Below are 18,348 nucleotides of genomic sequence, written 5' to 3' on the forward strand. Positions count from 1 at the left end.
AGCTGGGATAGGCCCCAGCACCCCCGTAACCCAGAAGGAAAAGTGTGTGTGTGTGTGTGTGTGTGTGTGTGTGTGTGTGTGTGAATCATCTTGAAATTATTACTTACGTTCTCGAAACAGTTTCTACAGATATATTTTATCAAAATTTTGGCTTATCCTGGGATCTTGTTATTATCTTCTTATTAACTTATTGACACTTGAACAACAAAAAGTGAGCAATTTTTTTGGGAACAATAAAGTTTTAAGAAAACTAATGATTATTTCAACATAGTAATTCAAACTTTTGAGAATATACACTCACTGGCCACCTTATTAGGTACACCTGCTAGTTGAAGACTGGACCCCCTTTTGCCTTCAGAACTGCCTTAATTCTTCGTGGCACACTTTCAACAAGGTGTTGGAAACGTTCCTCAGAGATTTTGGTTGGTTAATTGAGTTACTCTCTCCTCCTCTCTGTATCTCTCTCTCGCCCTCTCTCTCTCTCTCTCTCTCTCTCTCTCTCTCTCTGTCCCCTCTCTCTCGCCCTCTCTCTCTCTCTCTCTCTCTGTATCTCTATCTCTCTCTCTCCTCCTCTCTCTCTGTCTCTCTCTCTTTCTCACCCCCCTCTTTCTCTCTCTCTCTCTCTCTCTCTCTCTCTCTCTCTCTCTCTCTCTCTCTCTCTCTCTCTCTCTCTCTCTCTCTCTCCCCTATCTCTGTATCTCTATCTGTCTCTCTGCCTCTCTCTCTCCACCTCTCTCTCTCTTTCTCACCCCCCTCTCTCTGTATCTCTCTCTCTCTGTATCTCTCTCTCTCTTTCTCTTGCCCTCTCTCTGTATCTCCCCCCCCCCCCCCCCCCCCCCCCTCTCTCTCTCTCTCTCTCTCTCTCGAGACCACACAGCGTCGCTTCTACTGTGTCTTTAAGCCGTTGCTATGGAGATGCATTCGGCTTGTCTATGCGTCATCAGTCGGCGTGTTTACCGAGGGCCGGAGAGTTGAACGGAAAAAAAATCAACTGTATTGAAAACGCATTAAAACGACAGGTAAGGATGTTAGTTTATTAGTCATTAATTAATCTTTGGTATATGTATATACACTCGTTTTTAAATGATAGATCGTCGAGTGGTTCCTGTGTATCGTGACTCGCTGCGTTTATTTGAGTGGCACTAAACAGGCTGTGGTATTTATCTAAAGCGTACAGTCCATCAGAAATTCACGTTTTCAATTTAAAACTAACTAACAGATAACTAACAGATTTCTAGCCTTTATAACGCTATTAGCTTCAAGACTGCCCTGTCTTACTCATCCTGGACTCTTTTCCTGCTGTGTTCTCATATCTGTTCATCAGCATGTCTGTCATTCATTACCTGCTAGATATTTGACAGATTTGTAACATCAGCCACTGGATTACCCCTGGATCTTTAGCCAAGCGCATCGTCATTAGGTGTCTAGACACAATGGATCTAAATTTAATCAAATAACCTAATAAATCTATGGCTTGTCCATCTAGTTAACAGCTATAAGCAGCTTGATGAACACTTTGCACAATTACTGTAAGAAATCCACAGAGCATTCACTGCCATCATGTGTGAGGGACCTTCTATGATCTCTGGGCCCATTCCACCAGACCCCTCCCTCTTCCCCGAGTACTACAAACGACCTGTCTCCGGTAAGAAGGCCTTTATTCTGATATGAAATTGAGATTATTTTTTTGGGCATATCTCATATATGGGCATATCTCTCTTCCTCTTTTCTTTTTTGTCCATTATGAAGCCCGGGGTCGCCTGGAAGGGAATTCTCAGAGTGGATCTTTAGCCCTGCTGAATGGGCCTTTAGCTCCAGACCCAGCTTTGTACCCAAGCTACTACAGTGCCCGTGCTCCTCGTCCTCCTCGCATTGGCCCCAATGCCACACACATCCTGGAAAGAAGCCAGAGAGGCGAGGTGGGGGCCATCCTTAAACTGGAGGGTATCTCCTTGACACCCAACCCTGTAAAACATAGTAAGGTTAAAGCAACTGTTACTGACAACCGTATGTTAAATGTACACTCACTTGCCACTTTATTAGGTACAGGATCAGTTGCTTGTCTTGTCACTTCACTCTTCATCCTGTTCGTGACGCCAAATTCTTGTGGTTTCTTTAGTTGCGATGCTGTAAAGGTGTAGGAACAAACTCTTCTGTGACACTCGTCTCTTGCATATAAAGATGTTTATTAGCATTGAGAGGTCGAAGTCACAGACAAGCCTTCGCGAAAGAGCTTGGAGAGAAGAGCCAAAATTCTCTGACACGTACATTCCAACTCCTGGTTTTTATACTGGTGTGGCCATCTGGTTTCTGTCCTCAATTTCGATGTATGGATCTTCTTTAGCCAAATTTGGTATAAACATACGTTATTGTCCAGAGTAGCCCCAGTCTAATATATAGCATTGTTTACATTCAGGGGGGGCCCATCCTGTGCAGCTGCCTCCTGAATCAGCTCCACCATATTTCAGTCAGAGGCCCACAGGATAAACTCAACCAGAATCTACACAGTCTAATAATCAATATGATAGAAAATAATGTTACGACTATAGAATTAATAAGGTCAAATTCACCACACTTGTTAACACAAATAGCTAATCAGCCAATCACATGGCCGCAACTCAATGCATCTAGGCATGTAGAGGTGGTCAAGACAACTTGCTGAAGTGCAGACCGAGCATCAGAATGGGGAAGAAAGGGGATTTAAGTGACTTTGAACGTGGCGTGGTTGTTGGTGCCAGACGGGCTGGTCTGAGTATTTCAGAAACTGCTGATCTACTGGGATTTTCACACAACCATCTCTAGGGTTTACAGAGAACGGTCCGAAAAAGAGGAAACATCCAGTGAGCGGTCAGTTGTGTGGACGAAAATGCCTTGTTGATGTGAGAGGTCCGAGGAGAATGGGCAGACTGGTTCCAGATGATAGAAAGGCAACAGAAACTCAAATAACCAACCAGAATCTCTTTTTTACTAACACCTCTTTTTTACTGTACCTAATAAAGTGGCCAGTGAATGTATGTTTTAGACTGCTTTTAGCTCTCCAGTCTTTTAGAGAATGACTGCAAGTGAATTACCTTCCCTCTTACTGGTGCACACAAGCACACGTCTATGATAGGGGAGATATTCTTCTTCTATCTGTTTATTTATGCTGCTGTTATATCACATGCTCTCCTCTATTCTTTCCTTTCCCTCAGAACCTGCAGTGCATGATTATGGGAAAGAGAATGTCCGCAGGCTGCGGGAGATCCAGAGACGGTTCCGTGAGCAGGAGGCACAGAAAGAGCATGCAAAGCCAGTTCCTGTTAAAGCTCTGTGGAGCTCTCCCAAATACCAGGATATCTCCTCGAGGGTCATGGCCCAGTTACAAGTAAGTGTTTAATGCTTATGCACAAAATAGATTACTGATAGGAGGTGTCTGAAGTTTCATAAATGTATCACATTTGGCCATTAGCCCAACAAAACCAGAATACAGACTCAAGCAAAATTGTAGATTGTTATAGCACTGAGGAGCTTAATATGAGCCACTCTCTATTTAACCATGTAATAATAATAATAATAATAATAATAATAATAATAATAATACAGAACTTAATCAGAGGAGGAGAATAATGAGAATTGGTAAGAAATTCAAAGACATATAAAACGCACTCAAGTCTAACTTTTAGCGTGAGAATAACATGGTACAAATGCACAAGCAACTTTTTCAATTAAGAGAATTCATGAAAAACAATAACAATATGACGTAATTACCAGAAACCCAAACCTTCAAGAATTCTGTGTAGCTCCATTCCATCACTGCAATATTTAGATTATTTAAGGCTGTGAGTTCACTGTTTATTTGAGTTCAAGGAGTGTGACAACCGACAGACAACTGACAATCACATCTGTCTTAAAGCACTATTTAATTATAACTATTGGAGTATAAAATTAGGATCTAAAATATAAGTTTTGCATTGATATCAGCCAAAAATGTTCACGTTGGTCAGGCCCTAGTGTGTATTCATGTTTCTGACCTCCCTTTTTCTCTCTCTGAAGGAGAAAACACCTCCAAAGAGGCCAGAATGTCAGAACTTCCTAAGAGCCCACTCTGTCTGTGGGGCTGGTGGTCGACCTCAGCCTCATCGACCTCTTTCAGCCCCAGCATCCCCTTCTGAAAACAACCCGAACCCTCAGACATCAGACTCCGATTCAGAGGTACACTTGTACGGTCCTTCACACTCACACTTGTAATTATTGTAAATACTGTTGATAGAAAGCAGCTCATAGTCTTATTGAAACATACACTCACCTGCCACTTTATTAGGTTCAATTGCTTGTTAACACAAATAGCTAATCAGCCAATCACATGGCCACAACTCAGTGCATTTAGGCATGTAGAGGTGGTCAAGACAACTTGCTGAAGTGCAGACCGAGCATCAGAACGGGGAAGAAAGGGGATTTAAGGGACTTTGAACTTGGCGTGGTTATTGGTCCAGACGGGCTGGTCTGAGTATTTCAGAAACTGCTGATCTACTGGGATTTTCACGCACAACCATCTCTAGGGTTTACAGAGAACGGTCCGAAAAAGAGGAAATATCCAGTGAGTGGTCAGTTGTGTGGACGAAAATGCCTTGTTGATGTGAGAGGTCAGAGGAGAATGGGCAGACTGGTTCCAGATGATAGAAAGGCAACAGGAACTCAAATAACCAACCAGAATCTCTGAGGAACATTTCCAACACCTTGTTGAAAGTCTGCCACGAAGAATTAAGACAGTTCTGAAGGCAAAAGGGGGTCCAGCCTTTTACCACCAAGTAAATAAAGTGGCCGGTCAGTGTATTTGTATACACATGTTTTCAGGTTTCATATGTTACTAGATGGCACTAAATACCCAAACTGTGATTACTGATTACACACGGTGTGATTTGTGTGTAGTGGTGTGTTATTGATGATTCTTATTGCAATGGCCCTAATTCATCAACATTATATAAAAAGTGCAAATTTGAACACTGGGGGGTGGGGGTGGGGGTTTACATATCGTTTGTAAATCACATACCCCAATTTGCCATCATATACATGTATTGATATACACTCATTGGCTACTTTATTAGGTACACCTTGCTAGTAAAAGGTTGGACCCCCTTTTGCCTTCAGAACTGCCTTAATTCTTCGTGGCAGACTTTCAACAAGGTGTTGGAAACGTTCCTCAGAGATTCTGGTTGGTTATTTGAGTTCCTGTTGCCTTTCTATCAATTCATTGTTTGTCCTCTGTGATAAAACTGGCCTAGACACAAAATACTTTGTTAAATCTGATTGTGTGCCTGATCCTCAATTGTTTTTCTGCAATTGCATTAAGGATCTAATGATCTAATAAAGATTCAAGTCTGCAAATTTCAATTCATAATTGACAGTAATAAAGCTGAATTGCTTTCACTCATATTGTGATGATTTGGATGATTTAAATTCAAATTAAGCATTTTTCTGATTTTTGATGAAATATTGTGCTCTCATTGAGACACTCCAAAAACACGACTTTCATCTCACTTTCATGACAAATATGTTTTGAGTAACTATGAAAATTGTGTACGGTCATTTTATGATCAGATTTGAACATAATAGTGGTCTTTTTATGCAGTGTGTCATGTTATTTCTGATTGTGATATTGCCATCAAAATATTGTGGGATTGTTTGTAGATCCAGGTGAGAGGACACTATGTGGACTTTGTGAGGCATAATGCACGTGCAGCAGCAAAGACGACTCTGAGACGCTCTCAGTCCCTACAGAACCTGCAAAACAAACAGCCTCCAAGCGCAGTGAAGGGTCGTGTGCCACAGTAGTGAGTGACTATATAAACCTTTAACAGAAAAATGATCATTAGAGAAATGTATGTCGGAATTTTTAGAATCAAGTTTCTGCATCTGCAGTTTATGGTATTACTTCACCAAATTCTGCCTGTATTAGTGCCAGTAACTGGTCAGTGTATGAGTTTCATTTCCACCTCTCTCTTCCCACGTCGAAGTCTGGAGGACAGAAAGGTGCAATGGCGAAAAGAAGAGGAGGAGAGGAAGAGGAACACTCCTGACCCTTCTGTACCTGCTGGGCACACTCAGATGTCAGATAGAGAGAGGCAGGAAACTCTGAAGTCGCTCAAAGACAGTATGTCTTCAGTTATTCCTCTTTTGAAGTCTGTTTTTGGCAAGTAATATTTAGGCTGTCATAATTACTTGATTAAAGCTTCATTATGTAATTGTTTTGTTAAAGTTGAAAGAAGTAGCTTTATTGAGTTGAGAAAAACACAATAAAATGTGTGTGTGTGTGTGTGTGTGTGTGTGTGTGTGTGTGTGTGTGTGTGTGTGTGTGTGTGTGTGGGTGTGTGTTTATGTGTGCTGCGAGTCACCCTGAAAAGTTTGAAACAATTATTTAAAAGTAAGAGGTGTCGGGGCAGATTTTGCATCTTCATCTTTATGTATAAACATCACAAATAGGTCTCTAATGCAACATCAACATTTTCGCAATGAAGATATGATGACAATAATTCACTTACATCGTTTGAAGACGTATTATTCAACAATGCGTGTTCTCTTTCAATAATCTTTCATCGTGCTCACAAACATCAGATTCATCTGTGCAGTGAAGGCGTCTGAAGCACATCCAACATTACAAAATGTTCTTCTGCATGTTGCTTGCCTCTTTACAAAGTCTTACTACTCATTTTATCATGAATATAATCTATAGATTACAGGAATACTAGTATAATCAATAGTTACTGCTCTATGTACAGTGCATCGTTTTGCACATAACAGACACTTGAATATTGACAAAAGTCTCTCTCTCACTCTCTCTCGCCCTCACCCTCTCTCTCACCCTCTCTCTCACCCTCTCTCTCTCCCTCTCTCACCCTCTCTCTCTCTGTATCTCTCTCTCCCTCTCTCTGTATCTCTCTCCCTCTCTCTCGCCCTCTCTCTCTCTGTATCTCTCTCTCCCTCTCTCACCCTCTTTCTCTCTGTATTTCTCTCTCTCTCTGTATCTGTATCTCTCTCTCTCCCTCTCTCTCTCTGTCTCTCTCTCTCCCTCTCTCTCTGTATCTCTCTCTCTCTCTCTCTCTCTCTCTGTCTCTCTCTATCTCTGTCTCTCTCTCTCTGTCTCTCTCTCTCTCTCTGTCTCTCCGTCTCTGTCTCTCTCTCTCTATCTCTCCCTCTCTCTCTCTATCTCTGTCTCTCTCTCTCGCCATCTCTCTCTGTCTCGCTCTCTCTCTCCCTCTCGCTCTCTCTCTGTATCTCTCTCTCCCTCTCTCTCTCTCTCTCTCTCTTCCTGTCTCTCCCTCTCTCTGTCTCTCTCTCTCTCTCCCTCTCTCTCTCTGTCTCTCTCTCCCTCTCTCTCTGTCTCTCTGTCTCTCTCTATCTCTCTCTCTCTCTGTCTCTCTGTTTCTCTCTTCCTCTCTCTCTTCCTGTCTCTGTCCCTCTCTCTCCCTCTCTCTCTGTCTCTCTCTCTCTCTCTCTCTCTCTAGCACACAGGTCTCTGGTGAGTGAACTGCTCTCCCTCCCAGTCAGAGCTGACACAGTCAGCATGCGTTCCCGCCGCACGGACCTTGACCGACGGCTCTCTGAAGTTGAGGAGGGCATCAAGATATTCTCCCGTGATAAAGTCTATGTGAAAAATGACTCATGAACCATCATCAATCTAAACAGCACATTCAGTGTTTGCTCACCCATCATGTCCCTCAAGCAGGCTGCATGTTTGGGTTCACAGTTCTGGATCCATCACAAATACTTACTACAAACACTTAAGATCAGCAGTCACTTGCATAAAACAACTTACATGATTTTTACCTAATGTAAGCTTCATAAAATCTCTTCAGAGGAAAGATTCAAACGATTCAAAAGTAAAAAAGATTCAGTGTTTTATACTTAAAAAGTTAGTAACCGGATTGCCTTTTGATTTCATTGAATTTCAAATAATAAGTAAACAGAATGTAAAACACTGATTGTTGTTCTGTGGTCTTAGTCTTAGAATTTTTTACAGCTTAATTGTAGATTGTGTTTTATATCCTAGGTTGAAGTTTTAGCACTTAAGTTTTATTTAAATATGCAACATATCCCTGTGTGAACACCATGAAAATCGTAATCGCAGCACAAGTCAAATTGTTAGTTAGTAAACACCCTATTTTGCATTTTGTGATATAGTGTGTTAAATTAATTGTGGGAGATCTTTATGATGAAGTCTTCTTCATGATCTTCGGTACATATCATTATTCAAAAAAAAGTCATTTTACAGTATGCATGTTTATTTTCTTAAGTGTTGGCAATGTGCCGTATCTAAGCCTTCAACATTTATCACAGGTGGTTCAATTTAACGAGGCTCTGCCTTTGTCCAGAATCACTGTGCCTTTTAGCACCGGTGAGAGGGGCGTTTTTTAAACAATATTTCATTCCTACTGTGCCTCGTTATTCTAGAGGAAGTCAAGATTCGTTGTTTAAACGCAGCTGTAATGGTGAAACAGAAACCTTAAAACTGTCCATCCTGTATTGCACTGATTTTGATATGACAAAGTGATGTGGATGTGTTGAGTTGTGAATAAAACTGCACTGGTAATAATAACTGCTGCTGCTACTGCTGATAATGATGATGATGTTGTTGATGATTATTATCAGTATTATTGTCTGTGATGATGCACATTCATTTCTGTTGGTATCACAGTACACAATTACTGCCTTGGAATTAATGTGATCTGTCAGAGTTGGTAAATAAATATCTCAGATTAATTAAGTGAATAAAGATGCTTTATTGAACTTAAAAGATATAAAAGGTGTGTTACACCAGCTTAGAAGCAGTACAGTGTACAAGAGCATTGCTTTTTTAATTTGTTTGATTAATTATTATTATTATTATTATTATACTCACCGGCCACTTTATTAGGTACTAGTAAAAGGTTGGACCCCCTTTTGCCTTCAGAACTGCCTTAATTCTTCGTGGCAGACTTTCAACAAGGTGGTGGAAACGTTCCTCAGAGATGTTGGTTGGTTATTTGAGTTCCTGTTGTCTTTCTATCATCTGGAACCAGTGAGTGTGTTTGTGAGTGTATTTGTGTGAGTGTATTTGTCTGATTGTATTTGTGTGAGTGTATTTGTCTGATTGTATTTGTGAGTGTATTTGTGTGAGTGTATTGTCTGATTGTATTTGTGTGAGTGTATTGTCTGATTGTATTTGTGAGTGTATTTGTGTGAGTGTATTGTCTGATTGTATTTGTGTGTGTGTATTTGATTGTATTTGTGAGTGTATTTGTGTGAGTGTATTTGTCTAATTGTATTTGTGAGTGTATTTGTGTGAGTGTATTTGTCTGATTGTATTTGTGAGTGTATTTGTGTGAGTGTATTGTCTGATTGTATTTGTGTGAGTGTATTTGTGTGAGTGTATTGTCTGATTGTATTTGTGTGAGTGTATTTGTCTGATTGTATTTGTGAGTGTATTAGTGTGAGTGTATTGTCTGATTGTATTTGTGTGAGTGTATTTGTGTGAGTGTATTTGTCTGATTGTATTTGTGAGTGTATTTGTGTGAGTGTATTTGTCTGATTGTATTTGTGTGAGTGTATTTGTCTGATTGTATTTGTGTGAGTGTATTGTCTGATTGTATTTGTGTGAGTGTATTTGTCTGATTGTATTTGTGAGTGTATTTGTGTGGGTGTATTGTCTGATTGTATGTGTGTGTGTGTATTTGATTGTATTTGTGAGTGTATTTGTGTGAGTGTATTTGTCTAATTGTATTTGTGAGTGTATTTGTGTGAGTGTATTGTCTGATTGTATTTGTGTGAGTGTATTTGTGAGTGTATTTGTGTGAGTGTATTTGTCTGATTGTATTTGTGTGAGTATATTTGTCTGATTGTATTTGTGAGTGTATTTGTGTGAGTACATTTGTCTGATTGTATTTGTGTGTGTATTTGTGTGAGTGTATTTGTCTGATTGTATTTGTGAGTGTATTTGTCTGATTGTATTTGTGTGAGTGTATTTGTCTGATTGTATTTGTCTGATTGTATTTGTGTAAGTGTATTTTTCTGATTGTATTTGTGTGTGTATTTGTGTGAGTGTATTTGTCTAATTGTATTTGTGAGTGTATTTGTGTGAGTGTATTTGTGTGAGTGTATTTTTCTGATTGTATTTGTGTGAGTGTATTTGTCTGATTGTATTTGTGTGTGTATTTGTGTGAGTGTATTTGTCTGGTTGTATTTGTGTGTGTATTTGTGTGAGTGTATTTTTCTGATTGTATTTGTGAGTGTATTTGTGTGAGTGTATTGTCTGATTGTATTTGTGTGAGTGTATTTGTCTGATTGTATTTATGTGTGTATTTGTGTGAGTGTATTTGTCTGATTGTATTTGTGTGAGTGTATTTGTCTGGTTGTATTTGTGTGAGTGTATTTTTCTGATTGTATTTGTGTGTGTATTTGTGTGAGTGTATTTGTCTGATTGTATTTGTGAGTGTATTTGTGTGAGTGTATTTGTCTGATTGTATTTGTGTGAGTGTATTTGTCTGATTGTATTTGTGTGTGTATTTGTGTGAGTGTATTTGTCTGATTGTATTTGTGAGTGTATTTGTCTGATTGTATTTGTGAGTGTATTTGTGTGAGTGTATTTGTCTGATTGTATTTGTGAGTGTATTTGTCTGATTGTATTTGTGAGTGTATTTGTGTGAGTGTATTTGTCTGATTGTATTTGTGTGAGTGTATTTGTCTGATTGTATTTGTGTAAGTGTATTTTTCTGATTGTATTTGTGTGTGTATTTGTGTGAGTGTATTTGTCTGGTTGTATTTGTGTGTGTATTTGTGTGAGCGTATTTGTTTTAGTGTCCTTTCCTTTTGTCTTTGTCCATCATGTCCACGACAGCAGTGACGCAGCAGTGACGAGCTCTCCGTCTGGCCGGTGCTTTGTCTGTAGTCTTTCAGCACCAACAGACTGATTTATACAGAAATTAAGTGAATATAAAGCCACACCGGTTATACCTGTTAGTCAGACATTAATCCGAGATAACGATGAGTAAACGGAAAGCGCCACAAGAGACTTTAAACGAAGGGATCACGGATTTTCTCATCGGTAAGCTGCGTTGCCCTGATAGCGCGCTAGGTAGCGTTAGCCTGGCTAGCCCGAATGTTAGCGAGATGTCTGTTATCTTACATAATTCGCCTGGCTGTGTGTCCTTCTCACCGCTGACCTGCACAGTTCATATATTAAACATATCGTTAAACCGCTGCTGGACAGTCACCCTGCGTGCTTTGTGCTGGGCAGCAGCTGGACTGAGTTAATGTAAACATTAGCCAGCCTGACGCAGCTAACGCTAGTTAGGTTAGCCAACATTCGTCATTAAATGTAGAAATGTTTACTAAATGTTCACAGAACGTTCAAAACAGACTTAAGGTTACATGAGCAGTATGCTTTTCTGGAAAGCATTTCTAAAAAGATCAGTTAAATCAATCAATTCTTGAGTACGTTTAAGTTAAACCCCCTTCCATTTAGCCCTGTTCAGCAGATTCGACATAATTTTGATTTCTCTTTTTATTAAGTTCTTTTCTTTAATTTTATTCCACGTTTGCCAGATCTGCTTTTCTAACTCACCGTTTTTCTTAAACTTTAGTGTACAAAGAAAACACATAGCAGTGACATTCTCTATATATTGTAACCTACTGAGGGTTTTGACCAGGAGGCCACATAACATTACAAAAACAAATAAATGGAAATTGCGCTCTAAAATGTGCAGAAAAATGCCCTGATTAGGAGAATGTCTAGAAGAGAATGTCTAGAGAATGTCTGATGTTCACAACTTCAAGTAGACTTACACTCACCGGCCACTTTATTAGGTACACCTTGCTAGTAAAAGGTTGGACCCCCTTTTGCCTTCAGAACTGCCTTAATTCTTCGTGCCTCACTTTCAACAAGGTGTTGGAAACGTTCCTCAGAGATTTTGGTTGGTTATTTGAGTTCCTGTTGCCTTTCTATCATCTGGAACCAGTCTGCCCATTCTCCTCTGACCTCTCACATCAACAAGGCATTTTCGTCCACACAACTGACCGCTCACTGGATATTTCCTCTTTTTCTGACCATTCTCTGTAAACCCTAGAGATGGTTTGTGTGAAAATCCCAGTAGATCGGCAGTTTCTGAAATATTCAGACCAGCCCGTCTGGCACCAACAACCACGCCACGTTCAAAGTCACTTAAATCCCCTTTCTTCCCCATTCTGATGATCGGTCTGCACTTCAGCAAGGTGTCTTGACCACCTACGTGCCTAAATGCTCTGAGTTGTGGTCATGTGATTGGCTGATTAGCTATTTGTGTTAACCAGCAACTGAACAGTACCTAATAAAGTGGCCGGTGAGTGTAAATAAATAGAATAAGGAAGAAAGGGGAAAAAAAACATAACAGAGCTGGGGTTTAGATTCTGAATCAGTCTTCCATTGAAGAACAGAGAACCTACCACTTTATCATCTTTTTTTCTTTTCTTTTTTTAGAATTGGCCAATTATGAAAGAAATGTCAACAGGGCCATCCATAAATACAACGCTTACAGGTAAACTGGTGAGAGTATTTTACCTACAATCCACTTGGTGCAGTAGTGGTGTAGCTTTGTGTTTGTGATCCACATTTTAATGCCTTCTTTTTAGGAAAGCTGCATCTGTGATTGCTAAATACCCAAACAAAATCAAAAGTGGCACTGAAGCAAAGAAGCTGGTAAATAAACAGTATTTCCGTCCATTCGTAAAATGGCATATTGGTGTTTATATATATATATTACACACATCTTGTATTTGAAAAATGACAAACATTAATTTATCCTCTCACTCTTTCTTCAGGACGGAGTTGGTGCCAAGATTGCTGAGAAAATAGATGAGTTTTTAACTACAGGGAAACTTCGTAAACTGGAAAAGGTAACTGAGTCTGCAGAAATATTGGTGTAGATTGTATGGGAGAGGACAAGAATTTAAGAAGAGGCTGTTGTCATACAAACATTCATCTTAGTGGCTGTTACACAAGTAGAATGGAAAAGAGCAATGTACACTCTAAATACCCAATTTATAGTGACCTCATGTTTATCCTCTGCAGATTCGCAGTGATGACACCAGTTCCTCTATCAACTTTTTAACTAGAGTGACTGGAATTGGGTAGGAATCATTTGGCTTCACATTATCACTGTGTACTATCTTGCAGTTGTATTTATCTCTTGCTGCTTCTTTCTTATTAGCCCGGCCGCTGCGAGGAAGTTTTATGATGAAGGAGTCAAGACCTTGGAAGGTTCGTTCCCCTCCCTGTTCTCTGCTTCTCTACACCCTTTTCCGTTGTGTTTGTTCAAGTCAGCCTTCAGCCTTCAGCCTTCAACCTTTTTCATTGATTTCTTCTTCAGATCTGAAGAAGATTGAGCACAAGCTGAACCACCATCAGCAGATTGGCCTAAAGTAAGTGTGCATATATTTATATGTCTTTATAGAAGACGTTTTATTTGCGTCACAAGTGTTTTGATTTCTGCTGCCAAGGGCCCCCCTGCAATCTCCCACTGCCTGTGCAGTACTGCACCGCCCCCCCATGCAGGACCTTGCGGGTGGTGGGCCCACATGGCCCCCCCCACGTTGCCTCTTCGGGCTGAGCCTGGCAGGGTTACATGGGCTGCCCAGCCACCAGGCGCTCGCCAGGGGACACTACCTGGTGACCCTATCACGGGCAGGGTACACGGTGTTCTGTCCCCGGTTTTCATGGTGGGTTTTTGGGTCGTGTTAGTCTGGGTCTTCGCTCCAGACCTGTTCACCCTGGGAGAGACCCTACCAGGAGCATATTGCTCCCGACGACTTGGCTCTGAAAATCCCTAGACCACACAAGCCCTTCTGCCACGACAAGGCCCCGATCCAGGAAGGGAGAGTTTTGGTAGCTGTGATGAATAATATTTTTTATAATGTGTTAAAAAAACACATAAAAAAAAAAACAACATTATTTTTGTTCGAGTATTATTTTAAGTATCCATAAGGGTTAATGAATGGAAAATCGGTTGTGTGCTGATAATTGTGTTGCGTAGATTTTGCATCAACATGAGTTTTTGATGATTTGGATCAATGTTCTGATTTCACTTGACTGCATGAAAAGCTGACTTCTGACTTTTTAGTCACATCCTAGAAGTAGAAAAACTAGAGTAGAAATTTCTCATAAATACAAGTAAATTCATGTTATTTTACACTACTGTTAAAACATAAGATTGGCATTTCATTTAATTGATAATCTGTATATTTGTTTTCCATCGTCCCATGATAAAACGTAACAGATAGTGATATCGCATGTTCAAAGTGAACATGAGTAGTTTTGATGTGAATGGAATACAATGTTTAATCACACACAAAATTGCTTTTATTTATATTATTGGGATATAATGGTTAAATGTTAGAAGTCTGAAACTAGTGTCAGTGTAATACTTGTAATATCTGTGTAAATGGTTTAGACTTTGTATGCCATTTGTCTCACTTTTCCTAAAGATACTTTGAAGAATTTGAGAAGAGAATTCCCCGTTCGGAGATGCGGAAAATGGAGGTGGGAGATTTTTCCTCTCTACTATTGTCAGTTGCATTACATAACCTGACAGGATGACTGTAGTAATGTATTTACATTCTGTTTTCAGGCTCTGATCTTAGAAGAGCTAGAGAAGTTGGACCCGGAGTACATTGGCACTATTTGTGGCAGCTACAGACGAGGTTTGTGTAGTAACAATGTAGTTATAAATGATTTACAAATCATTAATATGGTCCACCATTGCTGGCTATTAGCTGGACAACAGTATAAAGAACAATATCTCACCAGAAAGAATGTGATATTACGCATATATAATGCACTGAATCTTTATCTAACATTCAGGCGCGGAGTCGAGTGGTGATATTGATATCCTGCTAACCCACCCAGACTTCACTTCCCAGTCTGAGAAACAAGTAAGCACTTAATACAATAATCATATTATTTAGACTACACTCACCAGCCACTTTATTAGGTACCACCTGTTCGGTTGCTTGTTAACGCAAATAGCTAATCAGCCAATCACATGGCCACAACTCTATGCATTTAGGCATGTAGAGGTGGTCAAGACAACTTGCTGAAGTGCAGACCGAGCATCAGAATGGGGAAGAAAGGGGATTTAAGTAGCTTTGAATGTGGCATGGTCGTTACCTAATGTCTGTTTGGTGGCCATTTAAAGGAAAAGTTCACCAGTTTTTCAAAGTTTTTATATGATTAAGTCCTTAACACGTAAATGAAGTCGTTCAGAGTGGTTTGACATGAAACAATTAGTTCTAAAGAAACTTAACAGATCAGAATTGTTCGTAATGGTTGTGAAAGGGACCAGGTGTCTGAAGCGTTTAATGCATCAAAAGTCAATCTCACAGAAAAATGTAAAAAAAAAATTTACGTGTTGCCGATAGTTGAGAGAGAAACTTTTAAGATAATTTTATATATATATATATATATATATATATATATATATATATATATATATATACACACACACACACACACCAGATTTACAAGTATTTTGTAATTACATAGTAATATAATAATAAGTATTATTATAACACTCATCACCACTATAAAAAATTGGAGTTTCCTACAAACAACTCTAAATGACTTTGTTTCAATCTTAATGACTAAATAATTGGTGGAGTTCTCCTTTCAGTTAGCTCTCTGTTGGATCATGTTCTTCACGTATCCTAATAAATGCAACAACAGCATTGAGAAATCGTGGTATTAAAAGAGCAGATTAAAAGGTAAATCTGCTTTTTTTGCCTAGGCATTACGCTTGCCCATGTAATGCCTTGAAAGGGCAAATGTATTGCTCAGATATTTCCCGTCTTCTCACAGATCCAAGAACACGGGTCGGTGCAAATTTTGGTTTGTTTTCTGTTTTCACCTTTTCCTTATTCTGTTCTCTTCCAGCCCAGACTGCTTCATGCAGTGGTGGAGCACCTGGAGTCTACTGGCTTTGTTACTGATACCCTCTCCAAAGGAGACACTAAGTTTATGGTGAGAGTTGTTTCAATCCTCTTTCTTTTTCTTGCTCCATTTTGCTGTCTCTCGTGTTACGATTTCACTTCTCTTTTTTCAGGGCGTATGTCAGCTGCAGAGGGAGGATGAGGATGATGATGATTATGATCACCGGCGTATTGATATCAGGTGCACATTAATCACAGACTCTTTAATCTCATCCAGCTATTGCTCACGCCCTTCATCTGTAAAACACAAGTAGTTTTATACATGATCACATTGGTGAGCTATTGAACCGGAACTACTGCTTTGATAAATCCATTTATGCTCATTTATGCTCTAACCACTGTCTTTGTCTCTTCAGGCTCATTCCTAAAGATCAGTATTACTGTGGTGTGCTGTACTTCACTGGAAGTGACATATTCAATAAGAATATGAGGACTCTCGCCCTGGAGAAAGGCTTTACCCTGAATGAGTACACTATCCGTCCACTAGGGGTAACTGGTAAGAAGGATAGATTTAGGTATATGTTAAGATGCATCATTTGAAATGGACATATGTCCGAAAATATGTCCCTATTTGTCCCTGTGCCATAAAGCTAATCTAATGCTGCTAATGTGTAATCCTCTAATGTTGACGTTTTCCATATTAGTTGTATAGTCGGTCTTTGTTCTGCTCACAGCAATTATATATTTTAACATTAAAACATATGATTACAACCAAGTTCCATACTTTACATTTTGGTATATTACATGAGAGAACCTAGTTTCACACAAAGCAGAGTTCTCTGAATTTTAGTGCCAAGGAGCAGTATTTAATTTTTTTTCTTGATGGAGTGGTAAAAAAAAGTCTGAAATCTGTTAACATCTTTTTTAGTGCTTAATATTTTATAAAATGTATTACTTAGAAAAAAGTGTAAAAAATGGAAACTATACACTCACCGGCCACTTTATGAGGTACACCTTGCTAGTAAAAGGTTGGACCCCCTTTTGCCTTCAGAACTGCCTTAATTCTTAATGGCACACTTTCAACAAGGTGTTGGAAACGTTCCTCAGAGATTTTGGTTGGTTATTTGAGTTCCTGTTGCCTTTCTATCATCTGGAACCAGTCTGCCTATTCTCCTCTGACCTCTCACGTCAACAAGGCATTTTCATCCACACAACTGACCGCTCACTGGATATTTCCTCTTTTTTGGACCGTTCTCTGTAAACCCTAGAGATGGTTGTGCGTGAAAATCCCAGCAGATCAGCAGTTTCTGAAATACTCAGACCAGCCCGTCTGGCACCAACAACCACGCCACGTTCAAAGTCACTTAAATCCCCTTTCTTCCCCATTCTGATGCTCGGTCTGCACTTCAGCAAGTTGTCTTGACCACCTCTACATGCCTAAATGCAGTGAGTTGCGGCCATGTGATTGGGTGATTAGCTATTTGTGTTAACAAGCAACTGAACAGGTGCACCTAATAAAGTAGCTGGTGAGTGTAATTGTGGCATGCGTGTTCTCGTGAGCTTTGTTTGGATAGTTCTGATGGGGCCAAGCCTTTTTTCTGAAGGTTCCTACTTATTTTTTCAAAGAGTACAGTTGGAAAAATATCTGGCGTTGCAGGTGGAAAACAGTAGCCCTTTTCTCTGTGTTAGGTGTACCTGGAGAGCCGTTGCTGGTGGACAGTGAGAAGGACATATTTGACTACATCCATATGAAATACAAAGAGCCAAAGGATCGCAGCGAGTGAAAAAACTGAGCCAGAGAGACTTCAATAAAGACTGAACTTGCAGGTGCTCAGTCTTTTCATCATCAGAGACAAAATCTAAGAGCATACCTCCTCAGACTGTGTTTGCATGTGTGTGTGAGTGGGTAGCTCAGTGATGGGTCAAAGATTTATTGTTTTTTTTTTTAATAACAAGAGATGCCATATAGGATGTAGAGTAGGGTGATATGGGTTTTGAGTAATACAGTGTGTGTGTGTGTATATATATATATATATATATATATATATATATATATATATATATATATATATAATGCATAATATCATGTGGATAGTGAGTGTCAGACTGAATGAAAGAACCAGACAGTGCTGGCAATAAGCTGGTCTCATTTCCATGTTTCTGTAATAAATGCTTTTATTTTTTTTATGTACTCAGTATTTTGTGTACATGACCCTTTCTGGATATATTTCATGTGGAGGTAATATTATGTTATTTAAAAAGTTGGTCATTTTTATTAAGGTGCTTTTTCGTGTGGCAAAGTCGCCCACCAAACTGTGACAAATGGAAGCGAAACACTCCGTTTTGTGTTCACATGCAGATCTGAAGTACTGTAGGAGTCATTTTACTGTCTTTGGGTTTAGATGAGCTAATATTTGTTATTCATGAGGATGGGTTGTG

The 18,348-nt window shown here is 39.6% G+C and overlaps 2 protein-coding genes across 4 annotated transcripts; both read left to right on the forward strand.

The window, feature by feature from the left end:
* Window positions 1-884: 884 nt before the first annotated feature.
* On the forward strand, window positions 885-8,736 carry enkd1 (enkurin domain containing 1). Of its 3 annotated transcripts, none has more exons than XM_017702850.2 (8): window positions 885-1,019; window positions 1,535-1,645; window positions 1,750-1,977; window positions 3,192-3,364; window positions 4,033-4,191; window positions 5,668-5,810; window positions 5,994-6,130; window positions 7,482-8,736. In XM_017702850.2, the coding sequence occupies exons 2-8, from the start codon at window positions 1,561-1,563 to the stop codon at window positions 7,640-7,642; spliced, it is 1,086 nt and encodes a 361-aa protein (XP_017558339.1). In that variant the 5' UTR covers window positions 885-1,019; window positions 1,535-1,560; the 3' UTR covers window positions 7,643-8,736. The 3 variants fall into 3 exon arrangements, with proteins under 3 accessions (XP_017558339.1, XP_037391589.1, XP_037391588.1); XM_037535692.1 differs by having other exon boundaries at window positions 1,750-1,944; XM_037535691.1 differs by having other exon boundaries at window positions 894-1,019; window positions 1,487-1,645.
* Window positions 8,737-10,841: 2,105 nt separating this feature from the next.
* On the forward strand, window positions 10,842-17,859 carry polb (polymerase (DNA directed), beta). Its single transcript, XM_017702735.2, has 14 exons — window positions 10,842-11,056; window positions 12,467-12,524; window positions 12,619-12,685; window positions 12,808-12,882; window positions 13,058-13,116; window positions 13,197-13,246; window positions 13,356-13,407; window positions 14,470-14,524; window positions 14,613-14,685; window positions 14,846-14,916; window positions 15,914-16,000; window positions 16,083-16,150; window positions 16,326-16,465; window positions 17,599-17,859. The coding sequence occupies exons 1-14, from the start codon at window positions 10,996-10,998 to the stop codon at window positions 17,691-17,693; spliced, it is 1,011 nt and encodes a 336-aa protein (XP_017558224.1). The 5' UTR covers window positions 10,842-10,995; the 3' UTR covers window positions 17,694-17,859.
* Window positions 17,860-18,348: the final 489 nt, after the last annotated feature.

This window comes from Pygocentrus nattereri, chromosome 28 (assembly GCF_015220715.1).
Source record: "Pygocentrus nattereri isolate fPygNat1 chromosome 28, fPygNat1.pri, whole genome shotgun sequence".
In the NCBI taxonomy this organism is placed as follows: Eukaryota; Metazoa; Chordata; class Actinopteri; order Characiformes; family Serrasalmidae; genus Pygocentrus; species Pygocentrus nattereri.